The sequence below is a fragment of the Sus scrofa genome, chromosome 1, assembly GCF_054392235.1.
Source record: "Sus scrofa isolate SSC_HxYL_T2T_F1_AM1 chromosome 1, Sscrofa_HxYL_maternal_Yorkshire_Landrace_v2.0, whole genome shotgun sequence".
In the NCBI taxonomy this organism is placed as follows: Eukaryota; Metazoa; Chordata; class Mammalia; order Artiodactyla; family Suidae; genus Sus; species Sus scrofa.
In genome coordinates, this window is record NC_139383.1 from 9,032,849 (window position 1) to 9,059,867 (window position 27,019).

At 46.8% G+C, this 27,019-nt stretch overlaps 1 protein-coding gene across 10 annotated transcripts in view; it reads right to left on the minus strand.

Moving 5' to 3' along the window:
• Positions 1-7,260: 7,260 nt before the first annotated feature.
• Positions 7,261-27,019, minus strand: part of SYNJ2 (synaptojanin 2) — a 97,370-nt gene continuing 77,611 nt past the window's right edge. For 5 of the 10 annotated variants that reach the window (XR_014844016.1, XR_014844002.1, XR_014844007.1 and 2 more), the window contains 11 exons: positions 26,489-26,606; positions 22,124-22,342; positions 21,963-22,041; positions 21,239-21,407; positions 20,341-20,514; positions 18,375-18,509; positions 16,255-16,367; positions 14,439-14,547; positions 12,509-12,660; positions 10,023-10,983; positions 7,261-9,705 (listed from right to left, as the gene is read on the minus strand). Coding sequence is in view for 4 of the 10 variants with exons in the window: in XM_085022637.1 (XP_084878763.1) it covers positions 10,264-10,983; positions 12,509-12,660; positions 14,439-14,547; positions 16,255-16,367; positions 18,375-18,509; positions 20,341-20,514; positions 21,239-21,407; positions 21,963-22,041; positions 22,124-22,342; positions 26,489-26,606 (1,988 nt within the window). In the remaining 6 variants the exon portion in view is untranslated. Of the gene's footprint in view, positions 10,984-11,911; positions 12,062-12,508; positions 12,661-14,438; positions 14,548-16,254; positions 16,368-18,374; positions 18,510-20,340; positions 20,515-21,238; positions 21,408-21,962; positions 22,042-22,123; positions 22,343-26,488; positions 26,607-27,019 lie in introns of all 10 variants that reach the window. The other 5 variants (XM_085022637.1, XM_021086423.2, XM_085022652.1 and 2 more) reach the window with 2 other exon arrangements.

The following is a 27,019-nucleotide window of genomic DNA, read 5'->3' on the forward strand; positions in this document are numbered from 1 at the left end:
CTATTAAGGCATAAATGTCACTAGTAAAAGCAAATAAGGTGGTCCCTGACTTCTAATGGTTTGACTTAGGATTTTTCAATTTTAAGACGGGGCAAAAGTGATATGCACTCAGTACAAACCACATTTCACATTTTGAAATTGGATCTTTTCCTGGGCTAGCGATATGCCAAATGCACTCTCTTACGACGCTGCTGGTCAACAGCAGGAAGCCACAGCTCCCACTCAGCCATAGGATCATGGGATAAAAAACTGACCCACTTTGGAGTTCCCGTCATGGCTCAGTCGTTAACGAACCCAACTAACATCCATGAGGACGTGGGTTCGATCCCTGGCCTCGCTCATTGGGTTAAGGATCCGGCATTGCCGTGAGCTGTGGTGTAGGTTGCAGATGTGGCTTGGATCCCGAGTTGCTGTGGCTCTGGTGTAGACCAGCAGCTATAGCTCCGATTCAACCCCTAGCCTGGGAAACTCCATATGCCTCAGGTGTGGCCCTGAAAAGACAAAAAGACAAACAAACAAACAAACAAAAAAAAGAATACAAGGTAGTTTTATTAACCATACTTTAAAGATAGGAAAACTATGCATTTAAAAAAAAATCATAAAACTGATCTGGTCCAAAGTCTCAAAATAGTGAAAGTTAAATCCAAATTTTACTTGAAAATCTATACATGTTCACTGTAACATTTCCATAGAATGTTTCAAATATTAACATTAAAAACTGACAAAATTCATAGTAGTGGGGTAGTCTAGGACTTCCAAGCTGATCTTAGAATTCCTTTCCCTTGGAGTTCCCACTGTGGTGCAGAGGAAGCAAACCCGACTAGTATCCACGAGGTTGTGGGTTTGATCCCTGGCCTCACTTAGTGGATGTGGGATCTGGCATTGCTGTGAGCTGTGGTGTGGGTCCCAGATGCATCCCAGATCCTGCGTTGCTGCGGCTGTAGGCTGGCGGCTGTAGCTCTGATTTGAGCCCTAGCCTGGGAACCTTCATGTGCTGTGGGTGTGCCCCCGCGCCCCCCTAAAAAAGCAAAAAATAAAAAGAATTTCTTTCCCTCAATACCTGACAAGAGAAGAAAAAAAAAAGAGGAAAGCTAGAAAAAATAATTCAGCAGCAACTAAAAAAAAAAGGACTAAAATCTCTTGTTAAGTCTGAAAAATAGTGACTAGGAAAAATAAGTGATCTTAGGAAAGAAAATTAATACAAGATTAATACAATCTTGAGAATTGTGATATTCTATATTTTGTAGAAAAAAAGGTTTTTTTTAAATTTTTATTTATTTTTTTGCCATTTCTTGGCTGCTCCCATGGCATATGGAGGTTCCCAGGCTAGGGATCAAATCGGAGCTGTAGCCGCCAGCCTACACCAGAGCCACAGCAACGTGGGATCCAAGCCACATCTGCAACCTACACCACAGCTCATGGTGACGCCGGATCCTTAACCCAATGAGCGAGGCCAGGGATTGAACCCACAACCTCAGGGTTCCCAGTTGGATTCATTTCCGCTGCACCATGACAGGAACTCCTAAAAAATTTTTTATTATAGTTGTTTTACAATGTTCAATTTCTGATGTACAGCAAAGTGGCCCAGTTTTATACACATTCTTTTTCTCATGTTATCTTCCATCATGTTCCATCACAAGTGATTGAATATAGTTCCCTGTACTATACAGCAGGACCTCACTTCTTATCCACTCCAAATGCAATAGTTTGCATTTTTTGTTGTTGTTGTGTCTTTTAGTTACCTAAAAAGTTTTTTTTATTATAGTCAATTTATAATGCCGGGTCTTCTAACAAAGCCTGAATAAGGCTTTCCCCAGCTGTGCTGTGCCCACTCCTGCCCTCTGATAAAGGAAGAGGGGACGAGCAGTAACGTCAAGCGTAGATGCACAGGAAGCGGTCTCCGGAAGGGTGGGGGAGGGTCTCGGGCGAGTTCACCCTCCACTCGTCTGGGCAAACGGGTCTGGAGGAAGTTTATTACACACAGGTGAGATGAAAAGAACTGACTTGATACTTAACAACATAAAAAAGAACATACAATAAGTATATACTGGTGGCTGAAGGCTCAACTGTAAAAGGAAACCTATCCCGAAAAACAACAGCAAGGAATTATGAACAGGGAATAAGGGAGAAATATGGAAACAAACTGGAAAACCAATCAGGGCAATTACAGAATAAAGCAGAAACCACATTAAAGAATAGAGACACAGATGAAAATTATCTTCCTTTTTTTTTTTTCATCCATACCCACAGTATGTGGAAGTTTCAGCGGCAAGGACTGAACCAGTGCCACAGCAGTGACAATGCTGGATCTTTAACCTGCTGAACATACATATCAATAATTACCTTAAATGTAAATGGACTAAATGCCCCAACCAAAAGACATAGACTGGCTGAATGGATACAAAAGCAAGACCCATATAGATGCTGTCTTCAAGAGACCCATTTCACTTCTAGGGACACATACAAATTGAAAGTGAGAGGATGGAAGAAAATATTCCATGCGAATGGGAATCAAAAGAAAGCTGGATTAGCAATACTCAGATAAGACAAAATAGATCTTAAAAATAAAGAATATTATAAGAGACAAAGAAGGACATCACATAATGATCAAAGGATCAATTCAAGAAGATTTAACAATTGTAAATATGCATGCACCCAACACAGGATCTCCTTAAAAGGAGAAATTGACAATAACACAATAATACCCCACTTATAGAAAATCCAGACAGAAAATCAATAAGGAAACACAGGCCCTAAATGACACATTAGGCTGATGGACTTAACAGGTATGTATAAAACATTCCATCCAGAAGCAGCAGAATACACATTCTTCTCAAGTGCACACAGAACATTCTCTAGGACATATCACATTTTGGGCCACACATCAAGCCTCTGTAAATTTAAGAAAATTCAAATCACATCAAGCAACTTTTCCAATCACAACACCATACGACTGGAAATAAAACAAGAAAAAAACTGCAAAAAAACACAAACACGTGGAGACTAAACAACATGCTACTAAACAACCAATGGATCCCTGAGGAAATCAAAGAGGAAATTAAAAAATACCTAGAAGTAAACAACAACAAAGACACAACAATCCAAAACCTATGGAATGGAGCAAAAGCAGTTCTAAGAGGGAAGTTTATAGCAATACAAGCCTATTTCAGGAAACAAGAAAAAGCTCAAACAACCTAACTTTATATCTGAAGCAACTAGAGAGAGAAAAACAGACAAGATCTAAAGTTAGTAGAAGGAAAGAAATCATAAAGATCAGAGCAGAAATAAATAAAATAGAAATGAAGAAAACCATAGAAAACATCAATGAAACTAAAAGCTGGTTCTTTGAAAAGGTCAACAAAATTGATAAACCCTTAGCCAGACTTACCAAGAAAAAAATAGAGAGGACTCAAATCAATAAAATTAGAAATGAAAAAGAAGTTACAACAGACATCACAGAAATATGAAGGATCATTAAAAGACTACTACGTGCAACTATATGCCGAAAAATGGACAACCTAGAAGAAACAGACAAATTCTTAGAAAAGTACAATCTTCCAATTCTAAACCCAGACAAAATAGAAAAGATGAATGGACCAATCACAACTATTGAAATTGAAACTGTGATTTAAAAACTTCCAACAAAACAGAAGTCCATGACCAGATGGTTTCACAGGTGAATTCTAGCAAATATTTAGAGAAGGGCTAATACCTATCCTTCTGAAACTAATCAAAAAAATTGCAGAGGAAGGAACACTCCCAAACTCATTCTATGAGGCCACCATCATCCTGAAAGCCAAACCAGACAATATACCACAAAAAGAGAAAATCACAGGTCAGTATCACTGATGAACACAGATGCCGAAATCCTCAACAAAATACTAGCAAACCGAATCCAACAATACATTAAAAGCATTGTACACCATGATCAAGTCAGATTTAAACCAGGGAAGCAAGGATTCTTCAGTATCCACAAATCAATCAGTGCGATACACCATATTAACCAGCTGAAGAATAAAAATCATGTGATCTTCTCAATAGATGCAGGAAAAGCTTTTGACAAATCTAACACCCATTTCTGATAAAAACCCTCCAGAAAGAGGGCATAGATGGAAACTACCTCAACATAATAAAAGCCATACATGACAAACCCAGAGCTAACATCATTCTCAATGGTGAAAAGCTGAAATAGTTCCTGATGAGATCAGGAACAAGAAAGATGTTTGCTCTTGCCACTGCTATTCAACTTAGTTTTAGAAGTCCTAGCTATGGCAATCAGAGAAGAAAAAGAAATAAAAGTGATCCAAATTGGAAAGGAAGAAGTAAAACTATCACTGATTGCAGATGACATGATACTATACCTAGAAAAATCCTAAAGAAACTACCAGGAAACTCTTAGAACCTATCAACACATTGGGCAAAGTTGCAGGATACAAAATTAATACACAGAAATCAACTGCATTTCTATATACTAACAACAAAAGATCAGAAAGAGAAATTAGGGAAACAATCCCATTTACCACTGTATCAAAACAAAATACTTAGGACTAAATCTACCTAAAGAGACAAAAGACCGGTACTCTGAAAACTATAAGATGCAGATGAACGAAATCAAAGATGACACAAACAGATGGAAAGATCTACCATGCTCTTGGAATGGAAGAATCAATATTATCAAAATGACTATACTACCCGAAACAATCTATAGATTCAATGCAATCCCTATCAAATTACCAAGGGCATTTTCACAGAACTAGAAGAAAATATTTTAAAGTTTTTTGGAAGCACAAAAGACCCAGCATAGCCAAAGCCACTCTGAGAAAGAAAAATGGAGCTGGAGAAATCAGGCTCCCTGACTTCAGACTATACTACAAAGCAACAATCATCAAAACTGTATGGAACTGGCACAAAGACAGAAATATAGATCAGTGGAATGGCACAGAAAGCCCAGAAATAGGAGTTCCCATTGTGGTGCAGCAGAAATGAATCCGACTAGGAACCACGAGGTTGTGGGTTTGATCCCGGGCCTCACTCAGTGGGTTAAGGATCCAGTGTTGCCATGAGCTATGGTGTCAGTGGCAGACGTGTCTTGGATTTGGCATTGCTATGGCTGTAGCATAGGTTGGCAGGTGTAGCTCCAATTTGACCCCTAGCCTGGGACCTTCCATATGCCACGGGTGTGGCCCTAAAAACAAACAAACAAAAAAGCCAGTAATTGAACCCACGCACAATGGAGAAAAGACAGTCCCTTCAATAAGTGGTGCTGGGAAAACTAGACAGCTACATGTAAAAGAATGAAATTGGAACACTTCCTAACACCATACATAAACTCAAAATGGATTAAAAACCTAAATATAAGACCAGATACTATAAAACTCTTACAGGAAAACATAGGCCAAACGCTCTCTGACATAAACGACAGCAACATCTTCTCAGATCCCCCTCCTAGAATAATGACAATAAAAACAAAAGTAAACAAATGGGACTTAATTAAACTTAAAAGTTTCTGCATAGCAAAAGAAACTCTAAACAAAATGAAAAGACAACCCACAGAATGGGAGAAAATCTTTGCAAATGAAGCAACTGGCAAGGGATTAATCTCCAAAATTTATAAAGAACTCCTGTAAATACCAAAAAAACAACCCCATCAAAAAATGGACAGAAGAGCTAAACAGACAGTTCTCCAAAGACATACAGATGGCCAAAAAAACACACAAAAAGCTGTTCAGCATCACTCTTTAGTAGAGAAATGCAAATCAAAACCACTATGAGGTCCCACCTTACACCAGCCAGAATGGCCGTTGTCAAAAAGTCTACAAACAATAAAAGCTGGAAAGGGTGTAGAAAAAAGGGACCCCTCTTACACTGTTGGTGGGGATGTAAATTTGTGCAACCACTGTGGAAAACAGTATGGAGATTCCTTAGAAAACAAAAAATTAAATTACCATTTGATCCAGCAATCCCACTCCTGGGCATCTATCCAGAGAAAACCATACTTTGAAAAGATACATGCACCCCAGTGTTCATTGCAGCTCTATTTACAATAGCCAAGGCATGGAAGCTAATGTCCATGGATAAAGAAGACACAGTACATATACACAATGGGATGTTACTCAGTCCTAAAAAGGAATGAGATAATGTCATTTGCAGCAACATGGATGGACCTAGAGATTATCACATTAAATGAAGTCAAGTCAGACAGAGAAAGACAAATATCCTGTGATATCACTTATATGTGGAGTCTCATTAAAGAGATACAAAAGGACCTATTTATAAAATAGAAACAAACTCAGATTTTGAAATCAAACTTATGGTTACCGAAGGGGAAACTGTGGAGGGAAGGAATAAATTGGGAGAATGGGATTAACATATATACATTACTATACATAAAATAATAACTAATAAGGACCTACTGTACAGCATAGGCAGGTCTACCAAATGTTTTGTAATAACCTATGGGGTAAAAAATAAATATATGTATAATTGATTCACTTTACTGTAAACCTGAAGCTAATACAACATGTAAATCAACTATACCCCAATAAAATTTTTTGAAAATTAAAAATAAAAAACTACAGAACCACCTTCACCCCTCCCAAAATAATAACAATTTTTTTTGTTGCTGTTTAAACAAAAAAACAAAAATAGTCTGCCTTGTATGAGAATGTGTTTCAAAGCTCTCTCTCCCACGATCTTGGAAAAGGATGGTAACTGACCTTCCTTCCTCCCCATCCAAACAGCAGGCTGTGTACTCAGATGAAATAAACTCAATATTATACTTACCGGTCAGGAAGGACAAGTCATCTTTATCATGTGGAGATTGTCAGTATATTCTTATTTCTGAAAGGCATCAGAGAACATTATGACCTAAATTTTGCGTGTTAATTAGCTAAGAACAAACCAAGGCAGAACTGGAAGACTGCTTCCTCCTTCCCTCCGCCTCCATGCAGTAATGTACTCAAAACTGTAGCAATCTAAGAAGTCTGCTCTGAGATCTAGAGAAAAGGAATCCTAGCATCTCTCAATATTGTTGCATAAAGTTATGTTATGACGGGGGTCCCTGCTGGCAGCATTCAAGTCTTAAATTCCTAACCAAAGTATTATTTGATGCTGCTTCAACGTAGTTTGATGGTTGAAAAAAGAAACAAAAGTAAGAACTCACATAGAGGAATAACTAGCAATCACATTTTAACCAGAATGAGAAGCTAGCCAAGGAAGATACCCCAAGGTTCTCGTCATATCTGAAAAAAATAAGTCAAATTAAACAAAACCAAACCAAAACTTTAATAGGTGTTTTTTACAATTTCAGTACAAAGTATCACTTCAAATAAACATTACAGGGTTTTATTAATTGCCAGTCACTCAATAAGTAATTTTTGCAGCTTTCCTTTCTAATCGAATAACTTCACTATAAAGCAAATGTTTTGGTGATTACCTTGCTTATACACGGGTCAGGAGAATTGTATTAATTGTCTTGAACTTCAACAACTTTAAACTTTTATAGGAAATGCTTAGGCAGATATCCTAGTTTCAGTAATTTACTGGAACAATTTTTTCTTTCTTTCTTTTTTTTTTTTCTTTTTTTTTTTTTTGCTTTTATATGGCCACACCCGTGGCACATGGAGGTTCTCAGGCTAGGGGTTGAATTGGAGCTGTAACTGCTGGCCTACACCACAGCCACAGCAACTCAGGATCCGAGCCATGTCTGTGACCTACACCACAGCTTATGGCAACACCGGATCCTTAACCCACTGAGCGAGGCCAGGGATCGAACCCGCAACCTCATGGTTCCTAGTCAGAGTCATTTCCACTGCGCCATGATGGGAACTCCCAGAGCAAATTTTTAAAGCAGGCCAAGAAGTCAGAAGACTGTGTTATAAAAAGGGAATCAATCTCTTTGGGATCAGGGAGACAATGCTGAATTGTAAAGCATGTGCCTAAAATACTTCCCAGTGAACTATAACGCCTAACACAGTCATGAAACCAACTGCAAGGTCATAGGAAAAAGGCCAGTGTGGGAGCAGCAAAAGAAGACTCAATATAAAAACCATGGAATGAAACCCCTAGAACAGCAACTGCTTACTGCCAACCAGCTATACTGCAAACCTAGGAAACCTCCCAACAGTTACACAATGATTTAAAGGCAATTCCAACTGTCCTCCCTTTTTCCGTTTTGCCTTTCTAGGGCCACACCCTTGGCATACAGAGGTTCCCAGGCTAGGGGTCCAATAGGAGCCGTAGCTGCTGGCCTACACCACAGCCACAGCAACTCGGGATCCGAGCCGAGTCTGCGACCTACACGCCACAGCTCACAACAATGCTGGATCCTCAACCCACCAAGCAAGGCCAGGGATCAAACCCACAACCTCATGGTTCCTAGTAGGATTTTTTCCCTCTGTGCCACAACAGGAACTCCCCTGCAGTGTATCTTGAGAGTGGTAATGAGAGCTAAGTCTGAAATCCCAGAGGTCTGATGGGTGAAAGAAGAGTGGTATTGCACCAGGCAAGATGATTCCTGCCTTCCTAACCATTAGCTCTTAGTGCAGGAATTCCCGGGTCCCCTTACGGTCACACAGAACCACTGCTGTATGAGTGAGTCTATGACACCAAAGACTCCTAAATATGGTATATGGCACACTCAGATTTTGCCAGTGAACCGCTCATCAGTAAAATTGTGATATCTGCCCCAACTGGATTCTAGGCCTTAGAACCTTTTCAGACACGTGAACAGAATGCTGATGTCTTTTTTTTGGCTGCACTCGCAGCACGTGGAAGTTCCCGGGCTGGGGACTGAATCCACATCATAGCCGGAGTCACAGCAGTGACAAAGCTGGATCCTTCACCTGTTAAGCCACTGGGGAACTCCAGCTGGTGCCTTTTTAAATGACTGAATAGGCAAGAAGCCGTGGTGGAAATGTGTACCGAAAAAAACTAATAAGTAGATAAGCTAACTCAGAATGTCCCGGGGCTTCTTATACATAGGGACATGTTCTATTTTCCTTCCTGAAGCCATGGCCAGGTATCCCAGACGAAGACAAACATTCCTTGAATGACAGCAATGAGAATCAGTATTAAGTGCCAGTATGAGTTTTCACATTTTGTGCTTTTACTGGGTATGGAATATATGGAAAAAAGAAATCCATAAGGTTTTGTTTAGTAGGGAATAGAGTGTGTAAAAACTGGTTAGAGTACCACACCAGAGCTCAGGACTGTAGCAATTTATGGGACATGCAAAGTCCATGACAGGGTGCCAGAGGCTTTAGCCAGTTGAAGCTCAGGTTAAGCTAATGGTACAGGCTTCAGAACCAAAGCAGGGATGACACCAACGTTAACATCCGTGCACATAAATAAACACAAGGGCTCATGGGAATGAACGGTCTCTTCTCTTGGATGACCTATTTGCTACTTCCTACTCTGATATTTTTTTAACCTGGGGTCAGGCAGCCAGGTACAGCTCTTAATGGTCCCAACCACTTTTTAGTATAATCCTTCCTTTATGCATCAACCTTCAAGTGGGTCACCAAAAAGTTATGCCAAATCTGTAAAACACAAACAATATTTTTTTTAAAAGTCACATATACACATAAATTGAACAGCCATTTAAAATTCAATGGGTGGGCGCTCCTTGTGTGTTATCAGCTAGATTCCCTTTCCTAAAATCCAGACACTGAATCCAACCAGAGGTTTCCCACACGCAAGAGGAAACTTTTTTTTTTTTTTTTTTTTTTGGTCTTTTGTCTTTTTGTCTTTTGTTGTTGTTGTTGTTGTTGCTATTTCTTGGGCCGCTCCTGCAGCATATGGAGGTTCCCAGGCTAGGGGTTGAATCGGAGCTGTAGCCACCGGCCTACGCCAGAGCCACAGCAACGCGGGATCCGAGCCGAGTCTGCAACCTACACCACAGCTCACAGCAACGCCAGATCGTTAACCCACTGAGCAAGGGCAGGGACCGAACCCACAACCTCATGGTTCCTAGTCGGATTCGTTAACCACTGTGCCACGACGGGAACTCCGCAAGAGGAAACTTAACATGCACAAGTCTGGAATAAAACACATCTTGGTGGCTGAATAATAATCTTATTGAGTAAGAGACAGAGTTTTTGTAAACTACACAAGAGTGACAGAAGTACCACAGTGTCTTCAGGGTGCCTTTAAACAGATGTCTCTCTCCACTGAGGGGTTGAGGCCAATGGGCTTTCCCGCCCGTAAAGTGATGCCAAAGAAAAGGCACACATCCTGCAGGAGAGCAGCTGCCAAGTTTCCCAGTCATGTTTCTGCCAGTGGGTCAAACACCTGCAGCACCGTCCTCTTGTCCTTGTCACTGACTGTCACCCAGTGACCCAGGTCTTTCTGTCTGTGCTCCAGCGGTGGCTCTTGGGCAGGTGACACACTGACTTGCGGGGGGGCTGCGTGTGCCCTTTCGAGGTTCCTAGTCTCCAAGTCCAGGGGGTCAAAGTTCTTGGAAAGCCAGGAATTATTCAACAGGTTAGGGTGATGGAGAAGGCTCCAGAAGGGATCCTGATAGTCGCCCAGAAGAGAGGCCGCCCCTGACTTCGCATTCTTGGTGCCAGCCGCTTCCGGGCTTGAGGCCGATGAAGGGCTGAGAAAAGGTGGCTGTGGAAAGGGAGCGCCCCCTGGAGGCTGGTGTGCAGGGGGGCAGTCGCTGCCGGGGCTGCTGCAGGTGAGGCCCTGGAGAAGCTGGCAGTTGCTCTGCAGCACCTGCAGGTGGAAGGCGGCCGGGGCCGACTTCTTCCTCCTCGGGGGCGCCTGGGGCGCAGGAGGCGGGGCCTCCAGAGGGGGCGGCGCGGCCGTGGGCGGGGCCTCGTCTGGCGCGGGCTTCCGGGCAGCACCTTTCCCAGGCTGAAGGGTTCTCGGTTTGGGAACCGGAGGAACTGTCACTAGAGGAGGGGCGTCAAGGCTCATCTCCGGGGGCCCGACTGTAAAATGGACAGCCTGATTCCCACACTGCTCTTCCGGTGACGCGGGCTGAGAAAAGGCACGACAAAGAGTGTCAGTGAGCAGCCCGCCCCGGGAGCTGGGAATCAGAGCACACAGGGTCCACAGGGGAGCAGAGATGGGGCGAAGCGGACATTCTAGAAAATCCAGGATTTGAGAATGTCTGGGATGCAGGAATGTGACCAGAAAGAGCACAGGATTAAGACACACGTATCAGGGAGGACCCGTGGGTCCCATGAAAGAGGAATGGGAGCTTTAAAACCAGGGCCACCAGGAATAATCTGAAGCACGTTCCCCTGTTTCCTAGGAAACGGGGTTATGCTCGTCCTTTAATAACAGCGGACCTCTCTGAACACTCTTCTTTGAGGCCGCAGCTCTGATAATTTCGTCTGTACCCCGCCAGTGTGAGGTAGCTCAGGTCAGGGCATTAAGCTCATTGAAGGACTAACGGGTGTACTTGCTCCTTGAATCTTTGATATTTAAATGCAGAAGAATGGAACATTTCACTTAGCAATTCACTTCCTTGGTTCTGATTCAAAAGGATCACAAAAAAAAACAACTGCATGAGGCCAGAGGGAGCTTTTGTACCGACAAGGCTGTCGGTAGCTTAAGCTTCGGCATTTCTGAATTTCCACGGGCTCTTTCAAAATCTAGCTGCAAAAACAACCCCTTCTCTGACAGGCTTTTAACTGCTGCTCCTGTGCCTCGGGTGGGGAAAATGGATCCGTTTCTGTCCCTGGCTTTGAAAAGACAAAGCAAGAATGACGACGAGGAGGCAAGGAAGAGCTCTGTGGCGGGAGAAGGCGTGGACGATGGGCAGATGAATGAGCAGAAGTGTGACAGCAGAGCAACCCAGAGAACCCAAAGCAAGCTCTGTATGAACCAAGCGCCCAAGCCACGCTCACACTTTCTACAGGTGGCAAAGCAGCCATTCTGTCGGGACCAGCCAAGGGATTACCGAGTGTCCGTCACTAGCACACTGAGCTCAAACAGAAGATCCAGAGGTCTCTATGGGTGCCAGTCTCTGGGCTGCTACTGTCCTGACAAACTCATGTCTTTGAAGCAGCAAGCAAGGCTGAGAAGCTTGAGAGCGAGAGCAAAAAACAATCTGCAAGAAAAGTGGCAAGAAAAGCTGTCGAGGGTCCAGGACCCGGGACCACACAAGCGCTTGTCACACCGTCGATTGTTTCTCTAATGCATATAAAATCTGTCCATGGGAACCTGGGCAGATGGCACACACACGAATGGGCATTATGGGAACACTTGGAATAAAGCGTGCCACTGTGGTTCGCTCTGGGGACTGAAATGACCATTTGGGCAGCTTGATATCTCCAAGCTGTTCCCGTCCTGGTGACAAATTCCCAACTTTTCTGTTCAGCGTGCGCCAGGAAGCAGTAGGGACTCCAAGGAGAGAGTGACTGCCGGGCATTTTCCTCAAGGATGGAGCTGTGTCTGGGGCTTGTGAATATCGGGAGACCCGCTGGAGATGTAATTTTTATCTAACGAGACATCTGAACAACCTAGGAGGGACAGGCTTATGTGACCGGGTTCTTACCTTTCCTGTTCTCCTCAAGGTTGGCTTCTTGATGGCAGGAACTTTGGGTGCCGGCCGACGGGGCAGGAGCGGAGCCATGCCCCCTGCGGACTCTGGTTTGGAAGCTCCCTGGTCCCTCAGGCCTATGGCGTTTGGGGCTTCTCCCGGGATGCCTGCAAGATACCATGGCACGGCTGTAATGTAAAGGAAGGGCAACTCAATGCCTGGCTTAATCTTTAGGTGGTCTGCATGGTAAGGATAACTCACTGACGCCAGGTATTTCTTTCTTTCTTTCTTTCTTTTTTGGCTGCCGCACGGCATATGGAGTTCCCAGGCCAGGGATCAGATCTGAGCCGCAGTTGGGACCTAAGCCACAGCTGTGACAATGCCAGATCCTTAACTCACCGTGCCCGACTGGGGACTGCACCTGTGTCCCAGTGCTCCCAAGACACTGCCGATCCCGTTGTGCCACAGCAGGAACTCTTGTATTTCTTTTTTAGCTAAGAATAACTCTTTGAGGGTAACCAGGACCAACATGCTAACTGTGGCTCCCCGCTTCCCACGCTTCCCGTCTCAACAGGGGATGGTGATCTGGGGTCTGTGTGGGGGAGGCTGGGGGAGGCCCTAACATGAGTACCTGTGCTTCTCAGGGGAGCTGATGCAAATGTCCTCAAAGTCTCATTAGGGCCCATGACCAAGAAAATGTTAAGTTGGGACCCTGCATAGATTTCAAACCTCTAACCTCTCCTAACCTCGATATCTACAGGTTTTTTTTTTTTTTAAGCTTTACTGCAATATAATTCATATACCATAAAATGTCCTCTTCTAAAGGATGCAACTTGGTGGGTATCAGTGTAGTAACACAGTTGGACACTGTCACCACAATCTAATCCCCAGAGGCTCTCCGTCACCCCGAAAAGAAGCCCCACACATACCCACCCCATCCCTCCTCGCCAGCCCCTGGAAACCACTCTTTCGCTCTGTATAGATTTGACTACTCTGAACACTTCAGATAAATGGGATCATGCCATCCATGGCCTTTTGTGTTTGGTTTCTTTCAATAAGCATATTATTGTCATGATTTACCCATGACAGAATGGTGTTAGTACTTTATTATTTTTATGGGTGAATAATACTCTACAGTATGGACACATGACATTTTATCCATTCATCAGTTGATGGACAAGTGGGTTGTTACAGCCATACAATTTTAGGTATTATTACTCTTTAATAAAAAAGAAACCAAGGTGTTATCCCACCGTGGTGGTTCTCAGGCTCTTGATCCATGCCCTCCTTAAATGTGATTTGCGAATTTCAAATAAATACCCCAACTAAAAGCAAATCAGGCAATTGCAACTGCATCGGGCTTTTCGGAGGGCATAATCTACCCCCTTCAGAAGAGATGCTGGTACAAAATCAGAAGGAAAAAACCCCAAAAAGTTAGCTTCCAGTGGTTGTGAATGCGAAGGGGAGATTCCAGGCTAAAATATGAGGTAACGTGAAGTAACAGCAACAAAAGATGAACAGGCAGCGTGGCAGAGAAGAGGTCCCTGCCTGACAGCAAAGAATCCACAGTTGCTGGTGATTTAAAAAGTAGATTTTTTTTGCCTCAAAGAGGATGCCTATCCACGCATCTCCTTTTACAGAGCAGCCAGGATGACTTAGTGCCTGGAGCTCGAACTGCTTCTAAAACTCATCCTCATTTATTTCAGTTTCTCCCTTAAGAGCTGCTTAATCATTTGGGGATGATTTTTACATACTTACTGAATTTTAAATACATAGTTTTAAATGGACATCTCAGTAGCAGAACTTGACAAAATGTTGCTAAAGGGTACTTTCATTTAATTCTGTCTCCAGAAAAAAAAAAAAGTTACTTTCTTTTTTAAGCCCCATTTAGTAGGAAGAGGACAAGAGAAGCAGAACTGGGAGGAGAGTTGTGGGGAGCACGCACCTCCTCCGGCTTCCAGGAGACATCGGATCGCTGCTTCCGCCTCCTGCGCGTTGGTCGTTTTGATCTGCTTGACGTTATAAGGCTTACTTATCCCGGTCCTAGCTTTGGGCTTGAGGACGAAATGAGGCAGAAACGCACATGAGCACAGGTAGGAGAAGGGTCTCGCCTGGCGGGTTCACTGCCTACTGATCTGTGTGTGAGCGTGAGGCTGGACAGAGCTCCCCATCAGAGGGGGATTGAAACACAACTCCAGTCTAAACGGCAGCCTTCAAGCCTCTCCCACGCTCACCCCCGCCCCCACCCGGCACTGGCGCACCAAGAAGAGGAACCGATGATGCTTAGAGGACCCCCGTCTCCCACACAGGTGGTTACAGGCTTTTGCAATGTGCGCTATCTCTCTTCCAATAACCAGGTAAAAGCCTGAACGCGTCATCAGAAGTCACTCCTTCCAAGGTCCAGAGGAGTCATTAAAATACCTTCCAGGGAGTTCCCGTCGTGGCCCAGTGGTTAACGAATCCGACTAGGAACCATGAGGTTGCAGGTTCCATCCCTGGCCTTGCTCAGTGGGTTCAGGATCTAGCGTTGCTATGAGCTGTGGTGTAGGTTGCAGACGCGGCTCGGATCCCGCATTGCTGTGGCTCTGGTGTAGGCCGGCGGCTACAGCTCCAATTGGACCCCTAGCCTGGGAACCTCCATATGCCACAGGAGCAGCCCAAGAAATGACGACAAAAAAAAAAACAAAACAAAAACAAAACCCAAATAAATGGATAAACAAAATAAAACACAACAAAAAACACCTTCCAGACTCCCAGACAGACAGAACAGGCTGGAGTTGCCAAAGGGTAGCGTAGACAGAGGAGAGGTGGACTGGGTGTTTGGGGTTAGCAGATGCCAACTATGATACAGAGGCTGGATTAAAAATCAAGACCTGTGTCCTACGTCGCACAGGGAACTAAATTCCATATCCTGGGAGAGACCATAATGGAAAAGGAGATGAAAGAGAATGTTTGTGGTGCGTAACTGAATCACTCGCCCCACGACAGAAATTAACATAGCATTTACATCGACTACACTTGAGGAAAAACAAAAACAAAAGCACCTTCAGGTATTTTCTCAGAAGTTCTTCTTCTACCTTTTCACCTTCCTACCTCTTAACCCAAACCTCTGGGTCACCTTTGAGGACCGCCTTCATTGCTGTAAACCACTGAGGTGGCGTCCACCGCCTGCTTCTACTGTGGCCGCGACGGCCGGTCGGCTGGCCCGGCTCCCTGCGCTCTCCTGGGGCCCATGGGCCCGCGGCTCCACCTCCCTCCTGCCTCATCTCCAGTTCTCTGACTTTCACCTACAGTTTTGGGGCTCACTGCCGCCCTCGGGAACTCCCTGTCCCTAAAGTCCCACAGGACTGTCATGGTGACCAGTGTCCCCTACTGAGTTATTTGGGTCCTGTTAGGCCTCTTTTCAGCCTCTTCTCTCAAGACAACTGTCTGCATTTCTCCTGTTTCCCTTCTGCTAACCACTGCTCCATAGGCCAAGGTCAAAGGCAAGCATCAGAAGAGAGAGAAGCAGATGGGTCCGGAAACCAACAGTCTCACTGTGAAGGGACACCTGGGATTTTTTCATCACATGCGATTCTCTCGCTAACGCGCTGTGTGAGGATTAAAAAACCCTATAAAGGATCTGGTACTAAGTTACAGGGTTTGGGGATGAGCAGTGGACAGGCAGAGGGTTAAAAGAGACAGAAATCTATATATTCCCTGAAAAGAGGAGATGCTAAGAGATGCGGGCCCGGTCCCTCTGATCTGAACGCAGAACTCACTGCTTGCTGAGGTGCTCCGGGCAGAAGTCTTGCCGTCTGCAAAATCGAGTACTGCCCGTGGGTGCCGGAGGAGATGGACGCATCCGAAGCGGATTTTTTCACCATGAAACCAGCTGGAAGAACCAAGGAGGGCAGACTCTCAGTCTCAGTGAAGTCACGGCTGCTTCAAGGCACTTTTCCAGCCAGCTGAGAGCAAGGTCATGGCTCAGGTCTGAGTGAGTCCGTGGCCTCTGGGGACTCAGAGGAGCTACTGAATTTCTCTTCTGAGGCTCTAAGCACTCGTGCCTACGAATGTAGATTCTCTAGAGAAGCACGGTTTGCATGCAAGTGTTAATCTAACATGAGCAGGGGTTTCAATATGACACAAAATCTGATTCATCATTTTTAAGCAGTTTAAAACACACGACTGTTATTAGGACCAAGTTTTTAAAATGTTTTGTGGGCAAAATCTGAACAAAATCCCAAAGCAGGGGATTCAACTCTATTAAATAATAGTTGCAGCCATTAAAAAGTCATGCTTTAGGAGTTCCTGTTGTGGCGCAGTGGTTAACGAATCTGACTAGGAACCATGAGGTTGCGGGTTCGGTTCCTGCCCTTGCTCAGTGGGTTAACGATCCGGCGTTGCCGTGAGCTGTGGTGTAGGTTGCAGACGCTGCTCAGATCCCGCGTTGCTGTGGCTCTGGCGTAGGCCGGTGGCTACAGCTCCGATTCGACCCCTAGCCTGGGAACCTCCATATGCCGCAGGAGCGGCCCAAGAAATAGCAACAACAACAACAAAGACAAAAAGACCAAAAAAAAAAAAAAAAAAGTCATGCTTTAGAACAACATTTAATGACAGAGACAGTAGAGGAAAGACAAATAACCAAACAAAATGGATACCAATTTTGTAAAAAAAATTAAAATTAAAAAAAATAAAAATTAAGCATAGATATAGATATATCTAATTGGAAAAGCGAAAGACATCTTTTGGATAACAACTATTATCTCTAGGTAAGTGAAATTAAAAATTTTATTGTTTAGGTGTTCCTGTCATGGCACAGCAGAAACAAATCCGACTGGGAACCATGAGGTTGCAGGTTCAATCCCCGGCCTTGCTCAGAGGGTTAAGGATGTAGGTCACAGATGCAGCTCAGATCCCATGTTGCTGGGGCTGTGGTGTAGGCTGGCAGCTGCAGCTCTATTTGACCCCTAGTCTGGAAACCTCTATATGCCAGGGGTGCAGCCCTAAAAAGACAAAGGTCAAAAAAAAAAAAATTGTTTCATCTCTTTTTGTAAATTGCCACAGTAATATAGGCTATAAATTTGTTTTTTATTTATTTAATATTTTATTTTCTGAGTACCAACCCAGAGAAGTAAAAAAATCAGCTTAACAAGTTGTGTGTGGCTGGCGTGCCATCAATTACTACTGTGACCTAAGCTGAGATGAATGCAATTTTGAAAGTCCAGCCATAGGAAAATCTTTACGCCGAAGTTGTCATATTTGGGCGTGGGAGGGGGAGAAGCAAACAGTGGAGCAAACAGAAACTGATCAAAAGCGTGTCACAACTCCATTTCAGGTTATTAAGGGACGATTCCTGGGCAAAGCAGTTTTTCTGAGGAGCCAGGAAGAAAAGTGCCACCCTGAGCCCGGGGCTGGGAAGGGCTGTTCTCAGCAGGCTCGGGCTCAGAGATGGGGTGGCGCCTCGTTAGGGGTCACCCTACATGTCCGGGCACCTGGCCTAAGTCCTGAGAAGCAGAGAGAGGGTGGGCAGCTGTCCAGGAGAGAAGATGCTGGAAGATGCTGTGCGGCTGGGGGAGGAAGGAGCTCAAAGTGCCCCTAGATTGTCTGTGGCCCCACTTTTCCACCGTGTAAAATTTCAAAGTGAAAAGCAGCTTAGAGCAAAAGCACAGCCATGGGAGGATGAAAAACAGCTTTGTAAAGAAATCGTTTGATTGGCCTCGAGAAACACAGCTCTCTCTGATACCCAATTTGCCACAGATTTAGGACAAACAGGAGGCTGAGGAGGGATAAAGCACCGCGGAAACCGAAGGCTAGATTTAGAGCCGTTTGTTGGGTAGCAGGAGGTATGTGATGATTCCCAGCAGGCACTGTGGTGAGCGGAAAGCAAGCGGAGTCTTACTTGGAGGGGGGGGTCTCTGCGGTGGGTGAGGTGGCCGAGGCCTATTGGGAACCGACAGAGACCTACTTGGAGAGCGGTGGCGGGGGTCCCCGACGGCTTCCAGCTCCTGCTTTAGCTCCACCAGGTCAGCATCATCTGCAGGGCACGGCGGGAGGGGAGTCAGGTGTCAGGGCAGACCCGGGTCTGCAGGGACCCGGCGGTGGGGTGGCCAGACCCCCGGAAGGGGATCCCTTTCTGCTGGCATGCAAGGGGGCGGGGGAGGGCACCTAATGCCTGCTCGGCACATTCAGTGAACCGCGGACAAGGTGTGTTGTCCAGACATGAGCGACACTGAAATATTTCTAAGCGGAGGCACGTTTCCTTCTGAAATAGTACACGAGGCTTCCCACAGTAGACAGTGGAAAACCAGAGCTTCTCCTGTTCAACTCCTCGCTCTAAAACAGGACAGCGGATTGGGAGGTGAGGGCAGCAAGGTCCCGTACGGAGTGTCAAGTTCATACTCAAATCCCAAATCCTACAGCCCATGGCAGCTGCCGCACAAGTGTTTGCCACCCTGAGTCACCCTGCAAAATCCCTCTAAGGCCCGGAGGGGCCTGGGGAGGCGACTGCTCTATTTTGTTACATACGCATTTCTTACCTTTAAATTCAGGACCATTTTAGGTCTTCTCTCCCACCCTCTGACACCCCCTGATTCACTTCATTTTGGCTCAAACATCCCGTCCGTCAAATCCAATGGTGCCACCTCTTTGGAGCTCCCTTTCCAAGGAGAAATCCCGCCTCTCCCGGGCAGAACTCCAAAGAGGTGGCCCTAAAAAGACAAAACAACAACAGCAACAACAAAATGCTTTCCAGGGAAGGTGTTTAGCCCGGAGAGGTACAAAGATCCCCAAGCCCTTTGATATGTTTGTTCTCAAAGCCGGTCCGTAGCCTGGCTGCACTGAACCATCAGGAGCTTTTAAAGTTACAGATTGCTGAGACCTGTCGTAGAGAGGTGGGTATGGCAGGTGTGGGCTGAGACCTTGGAAATCTTGACAATTCATAAAGCTTCCCAGGTGATTCGGACACGTATCCACGTTTGGGGACTGTTGCCCACAACAGCAGCAGCGTTCTTTAGAGAATCAACGTGGTTCTGTGCATTGCAGCAATGCCAGATCCTTAACCCACTGAACGAGGCCAGGGATCGAACCCTCATCCCCATGGATGTTAGTTAGGTTCTTGACCCACTGAGCCACAACACGAACTCCTGGAAAGCATCTTAATTTATTTTCACCCCTATTCTCTGTTCTCAGCCCCAACTCACAGGGTCCTGCTCTCCTCCAGTGGGGACACAGTGACCAAATATAAAAGGTACTCATGGCTGTGGTGAGACTGAGCTGAGAAGTCTGATGGGGAATATGAACCAGTCTACTTCCCAGCCCACGGAACGCTAGTGGGTTTTAAACCTCACTCAAAAGAGCCATTCCACCACATCCCTTAGGGACCTGCAGTTCCCTGTGACTCTCAGTCCCTCTTCAGTCTAAAATGACATAATGATGCTACGGTATACTATTACTGCATGATAAGAGAATATCATACGAATATAACATGGCACAAGCAATTCTGGACATAGATATTGAACACGTCTCTCATGGGATTGAATCAGAGAAGTTTGGGGAGGGGAAAACAATCAGAAACGTAAAACCAGCCCAGAGCTGTGACCATCTAAATACACAGAGGACACCAGAGCAATCGAGCATCTGGTGTTTGATGGGAGCACTGGTTATTGGAAAAAAATAGAAGCATTGGAGGAAATCGGTGGAATGGCAGCTGGGTTCCTCCCCAGAGCCCAGTTTCCACCCCTTGCTATGATGGGTTTTACCCTTTGTTCATGGGACTGGCACACCTGATGGTGGCATGTGGTATCCGGCTTCTGGGAGAGTGAATGCGACCATACCAGAGGCTGTTTAGAAAAGGCGGGTGGAGCTACCTTTGTAGGTTGGATGCTGCTTCTTTTTGGTGAGTGCAGGCGACCTGCCGGTAGGTGCCACTGCCGTAGAGCTGGGGGCATCAGAAAGCTCATCTCCACCCAGTTCACCGTCCGAGACCACAGGCTGATTCAGCTCGTCCACCAAATAGTCTTCGTCATCTTCGAGAATATCCCCTGGCAGAGGGAAGCATCACAGCAAACAATTAGGGTGAAAGGGCCCAGTCTTTCATCGGTGGGTCTGTTTCATGACCGAGGCCTATGGTTCATGTCAGAACCCCCAAGGCACAGCCCAGGGTACCGACGTGACCGCAGGGCCAGGACCCAATTCCATGGGTGCCTGAGACACAGGACCAAGTCCACAGCCCTGACATCCGCAAAACCACTGATTTCCGTGCAATTTTGTTTTTATTTTTATTTTTTGCTTTTTAGGGCTGCACCTGTGGCTTATGGAAGTTCCCAGGCTAGGGGTCAGATTGGAGATGCAGCTTCCGGCCTACACCACAGCCACAGCAATGCCAGATCCGAGCCGCCTCTGTGACCTATGCCACAGCTCATGGCAACGCCAGATGCTTAAGCCACTGAGCAAGGCCAGGGATCGAACCTGTGTCCTCATGGATATGAGTTGGGTTAGTAACCTGCTGAGCCACAACAGGACCTTCATGACGTCAGTGCAATTTCAGCCACCTCTGGTCTTGTTCACCATCGCATGCATCACCCTTGCACGTGAACACCAGCCAACGTTTCACAGGGGAAGCAAGCTTGCCCTTCAAGCCTCCTCCGTAACCTTCCCGGGGGCGGGGCTCAGACGGGCTCTTGAGGCTCTTGTGCCGTGGCTGGGAGAACAGCACACCTGCCCACCTGGCCACAGGGACTGGGACGCCCTCGCAGGGTGACTCACCTTCCGACTCGTAGTCCAGACTCGTGAAGTCAAAGGTCTCCTCCAGCAGACAGGAGTTGGCCGTGGGCGACATGGAGGCCAGGCTGTCCCGCTTCCCAATGATCTCCTCCTGCAAACCTTTCAGCCAGTCCTTGGTCTTCGGTCTGATCTTCACAGCTCTGCCTTTCACCTGGGAGGACACGGCAGCCCCCCGGGAATGAACGTGGACGTCAGACAGCCCGTCTCAGCCCCAAGGGCTCCCCGCTCAATCGCAGGCTTCAGAGCGGGGGCCACCTTCACGTTTCGCCAAGAGAAACACGGGTCTAGACCTCGGGCCCTGCCCCGCCCACCCCGATCCAACTCAAAGCTGAACTGACAGCTCCAGCCTTTCACTCCACTGTGTTAAAAAAAACCAGGATGTTTTCAAAACAGAAACGACCTCCGAGCCGCATGTTCTAAACCACATTCTGTAAAGAGAAAGATGGGGTTTCCTGGTGGTTAGGACCCGGGCAGCTCTCCTGTGGCGAGGTGTGGACACAGACGGACCCCGTCACGCAGGGCCAGCTGCGCTCCAAAGCTTGCTCCTTCTCCCCAGTCCTGCAAGGAGCCAAGGCTGGACGGTGGACACCCTGACCAAAGATTCCAGAACCAGATGCTGGAACGGAGGGGACCAGCGCCTGACCTCCTGCCGCATCTCTGCTACAGACCCGACCCAGTGAAAGCACAAGAAACCAATCACACTCACCTTCATCCCGTCCACGTCCAGGACGCTGAGAGCCGAGTGACTGTCTGCAAAAGTCACCAGCATCTGCCCATGGTTGATCCTGGAAGAGAAGAAAGTGGCCAGGTTGACCCCAAGCGTGCTCTCCGATGCCCCCGGGAGCGGCACCCAGCGGGTCCCCTCACCTGACGAGCACGATGGTGCCGTAGCTCCCCAAGGTCTGCATGAGCTCCAAGCGCACGTCCTCGGGGAACTCATTTCTCTCTTCCAAGGTCGGCGACTGAAGGTTGACGACGACCGTGGCGTCCAGGGGGCCCTGGAAAGAGGACACTTCCTGGAACACCCTGTCCCGAGCACCCACATCGACTTCTTGCACTTCCACCTCCACGATGGCCAGCACGGGTCTGCGTGAGATACGGGGGAAGATGGGGACCGTTAACCTGGGACCGGATGGCCCCCAGCCCCCACCTCAGTCCCCACTCTGCCGGAAACAGCCAACACCAACCACGCAGCCTGTGTGCGCCCCCTCCCCCCAGAGCCCCGCAGCCAGGCTGTCCCGTCCTGCGGCTTCAGTCGGTCTTTCCTCAACCTTGGGGCTCTCCTGGCGTTTCTATCTAAGGATGATTTGACAGAAAACGACACCAGCCATCAGCAAAGGTTCTTTACGTGTAATCCCGGGACTGCCGAGGATGCTTAGAAAGGGTTACGCTTTTCAGGGGGCTATTTGCCAATGTGTGTTAAGGATCTCAAAAACGTTCATCTCTTTTGACCAACTAATCCCAATTCTGGATAGCCGTTCTAAGGAAATGACCAGAAAACCAGACAAAGATTTATACACAAGGTTGACCATTACAGCACCGTCGGTGGGAGAGAAAAGGGGAGACAGTGTAACTGTCCCATGATAGGGAGACAGTTAAGTTAGGATGCACCACAACATCAGATGCCATGCGCTCTCGGAGAGTGACGTCGTGGGACTTTCTGGGTGGTGCGGTGGCTTAAGGATCTGGCATTTTCCTGCAGTGGCTTGGGTCCCTGCTGTGGCATGGGTTCAATCTCCCGCCTGGGAACTTCCACGTGGCTTGGTGCAGACAAAAAAAGAGAATGATGTAGAAATCTGACACACACAGAAAAATGGATCTTCAGGAAATAAGGCGATTGCTGTGATTTTTATGTAGGGACGGTTTGGTTCACTCTGCAAAATTTTTGAAAAGTCCCTTATGAAGATTATGTCACCTTATTGAAGACATTTATAATATTAAGTGGAAACGAAGCATAATACAAAATGGTATATGATACGGTGGCAACCTTTCAAACTAGGGAATGCTGAAAAATTAAGAGATGGGGTGTTAAATCAGTAGTACCCCCTGAATTTACATGATTATTGTTAGGTTTTTTTTGTTTTTTTTTTGTTTTTTTTTTGCACCCAGAAACAAGAAACAAGAAGATGGGGGAAAAAAATCTAACACCGAGTATTTTTTAAAAACTCTTTCAGCAGGAAAACTTTTCAGAGAAGCCTCATGTGTTGGAAATGGAGCATCTCTGATGGAAGCAGGAGTGGGCATGGGCAGGCAGCTTCGCTGACTCGGCATGAAGAGGGACCAACTTCCAATACGCCAGCAACTGGATGAAGCTCCAGAGAAAGAAGATGAGTGCAAAAGCCAATCCCCCAATTCTGTTCCATTTATAGAGTATTTTTGCAATGACAAAGTGATGGGAAGGGAGAATGGGTCCGTGGCTGACAGGTTAGGGAGGTGTGGGGGCGAGGGAAAGGAGGTCCCAGGGTGATGGATATTCTGTCTCCCCCACATTGATGTCACTATCCTGGTGAATTACAGGGTCTTACCACTGGGGGGAGCTGGGTAAAGGGTGCTGGGAGCTCTTCATTCCTCCCTACAACGGCGTTCAAATCTACAATGACCTCATCATCAAAAGCTTAATTTTAAAAATGTTAATGTAGCAAGCGAAAAAGCAGATGAGAACAGTTCACATAATACGATCCTAGTTTTCTTATTCAGTTTAAACACCTGAAGCTTCTGCGCACCTGAGCACATGTGACACATGTTTTGGTGGAAAATGTACATGGAAGAATGCAATGAAAAGAGAGGACAATCCGTCACCAGACATCGAGTCAGAGGGTGGTTCGGTGGGCGACTGGTTTGTTTATGTATATTTTCACTGTCGACAACCAAGATGTTCTGCTTTTGTAATGAGAAAAACCAATAAATGTCTAAGGTGGTCTCCATCCAGGATGTTTCGGTCTGTCCTCCCCGCCCCCCCGCCCCGCCAGGCTTCCCTGCTGAGGAAATGCTGCTCCATCCTCGGAGCTGCTCAGGCCACAAACGCCAGAGTCACCCTCCCCTCCTCCCCCTCACAGCCCCCATGCCATCCATCGGCCAATTCTGCTGCACTTTCAAAACCTAACCAGAGGCCAAGCACTGATCACCACAGCGACCGGCCGCCACCCGGGCCCAAAGCCCCACCATCCCCTCCCTTGCTTGCCGCACCAGCTTCCTCCCTGGCTCCCACGGGAGTCTCTTCAGGTGGCTGTTACCACCTGGCCCCACAATGCCACTGTGCTCAGAGTGAAACCCTCTGTCCTTTTTACGGCCCACAGGGTTCCGAGTTGGCGATGCTTGCTCATCTCGCCCCGTTTCCGATGGCTCTTCCCCTCACCATCTTCTCTATTCTCCAGGCTCCGAGATGTTCACTCCATGCTCTGGCCCTGGCATGCGCTCCCGCTGACCCCTGCGTGGCTCACTCTCTCATTTTCTTCAGGTCTCAGCTCCAAGGGCATCTTATCAGAGAGGCCTTCTCTGACCACTTGGTATGAAACTGCACCAACCTCTGGCCTGCCACTACTTTTTTTTTTAAAAAAATTCACGGGGGGAGTTCCCGTCGTGGCGCAGTGGTTAACAAATCCGACTAGGAACCATGAGGTTGCGGGTTCGGTCCCTGCCCTTGCTCAGTGGGTTAACGATCCGGCGTTGCCGTGAGCTGTGGTGTAGGTTGCAGACGAGGCTCGGATCCCGAGTTGCTGTGGCTCTGGCGTAGGCCGGTGGCTACAGCTCCAATTCAACCCCTAGCCTGGGAACCTCCATATGCCGAGGGAGCGGCCCAAGAAATAGCAACAACAACAACAACAACAACAAAAGACAAAAGACAAAAAAAAACAAAAAACAAAAAACAAAAAAAAAGCTAATGTTAAAAAAAAAAAAAAAATTTCACGGCATTTTTGTTTATTGTCTGTCTGACCTCACTAGGACAGAGGGTTTCAGTCTGAGCACAGTGGCATTGTGGGGCCAGGTTGTAACAGATTCCTTGAGAGCATGGTCCCCTCTGTTTCGTCCACTCCTTATGCTCAGCGCCAGGAAGGGCCTACAGAGAAGGCTCCTCTTTAAAAACTAGTTACATGACTGCTTTTAAATGTCCTCACTGCACTAGCAAACCTGAAAGCCACAGATCGGCAGACTTCCCATCGCTCATTTCTAGGTATATATTGACAACAGCGGTTTCTCAAAAAACTAGAAGCACCTAAGATTTAGACTGAGAGTCCGACCAACTGTTTATCACCAATGCTCTTTCTTAAACTCTTCCCTTGCAAAAGTGGAAACTGACCTGCTAGTTTTGGTAGCAGCCATGGGAAGATCACACCCTCATATGCCTCCTCTGTCTCTAAAGATGTCCTATGAGAATCAGCTCCCCTTGGGGCTGGTCCCAGTGCACGCCGGGCCGACAGACCTCTGCTGCCGTGTCCGATCCTAATCCACAACGCATAGGCCAAACCAACAGCTCAGAGCATCAGAAACCCGAATCCAGCACCGTAAAACCCTATGGTGTTCGTAATAATACAACATTGGGGACGCTATTCATCTGTAGGTGAATGGGTAAACTGCAAGGATACATTTAGTGGAATATTGGACAGTGGTTACACATGCATGTGCCAGGTCTCTAACAGTGGCGTGACTGTGTTGCAAAAATTTAAGTAACAAAAAAGCAAGAGCACAGCGACGTCACTCATCAGAAGTTAAACGAGGCATTCCCGTTGTGGCTGAGCAGGTTATGAACCCAACTGGTATCCATGAGGATACAGGTTTGATCCCTGGCCTCACTCAGTGGGTTAATGATCTGGTGTTGCCATGAGCTGTGGCGTAGGTCATGGACTCGGCTTGGATCCTCCGTTGCTGTGGCCGTGATGGAGGCTGGCACCTGCAGCTCCAATACAATCCCTAGCCTGGGAACTTCCATAAGCCACAGGTGCGGTCCTAAAAAGAAAAAAATCAATAAATAAATGACACAAATCGCCGTAGATTATGTCTTTGCAACTTTCATTAAGTGATGTCACTTATGATATGGAGCAATGACAAAATGCTCACACTGATTAAATCTTGGCGGCAAGTACACAGCTATTTGTCATACTGTTCCTGCTCTTTACTGTAAGTTACACACGTGCGTGCACACACACTCACACACTACACACACACTCTTGGGTTGGGAGCAGCAGGCAGCGCCTTTCTCAGCCGAGGACGTGCCCACGGTGGCCAGGACCATACCTGTGGTCAGACGCTTGAAGCTCTGCTCGGCCATAATACTTGAGGGTGCCAGGGGACCAGGCGTGTCTAACTTTGGGGTCAGCATCCAGGCCATTGTCTAGAAGGTTGAGTTCTCCGGCTACTCCAAGGATCCCAATCAAGAGACACACACACAAGACAAAATTGTGTCAACATATGCGATCGCCGACTATAGATCGCCCACACCAGGGATCCATGTCACGGACACCCCCCACCCCCACCCCAGACTCTTTCCCTCTAACTCCTTGGCCTTGAAACCTCGTCAAGGCGGCTTTGGAACCAGGGGTAAAAAACTCCTCCCACGTGGATCATCCAAACCAGCGCTGCCTGCATCCTCCCCAGCAGGCAGACTGGGTGAGAACGCGGAAGCCGCGGCTGCGGGGATTCTGCCCCAGGCCCATAGAAACGGGAGACCCGCAGCTCTGTACAGCTGGAGACGCAGAGCCCGGAAACCAACGTTAGGGCATCGTGCCCCTTGTGCAGTTGTCCACAAGCTGATCTCAACAAAACGGC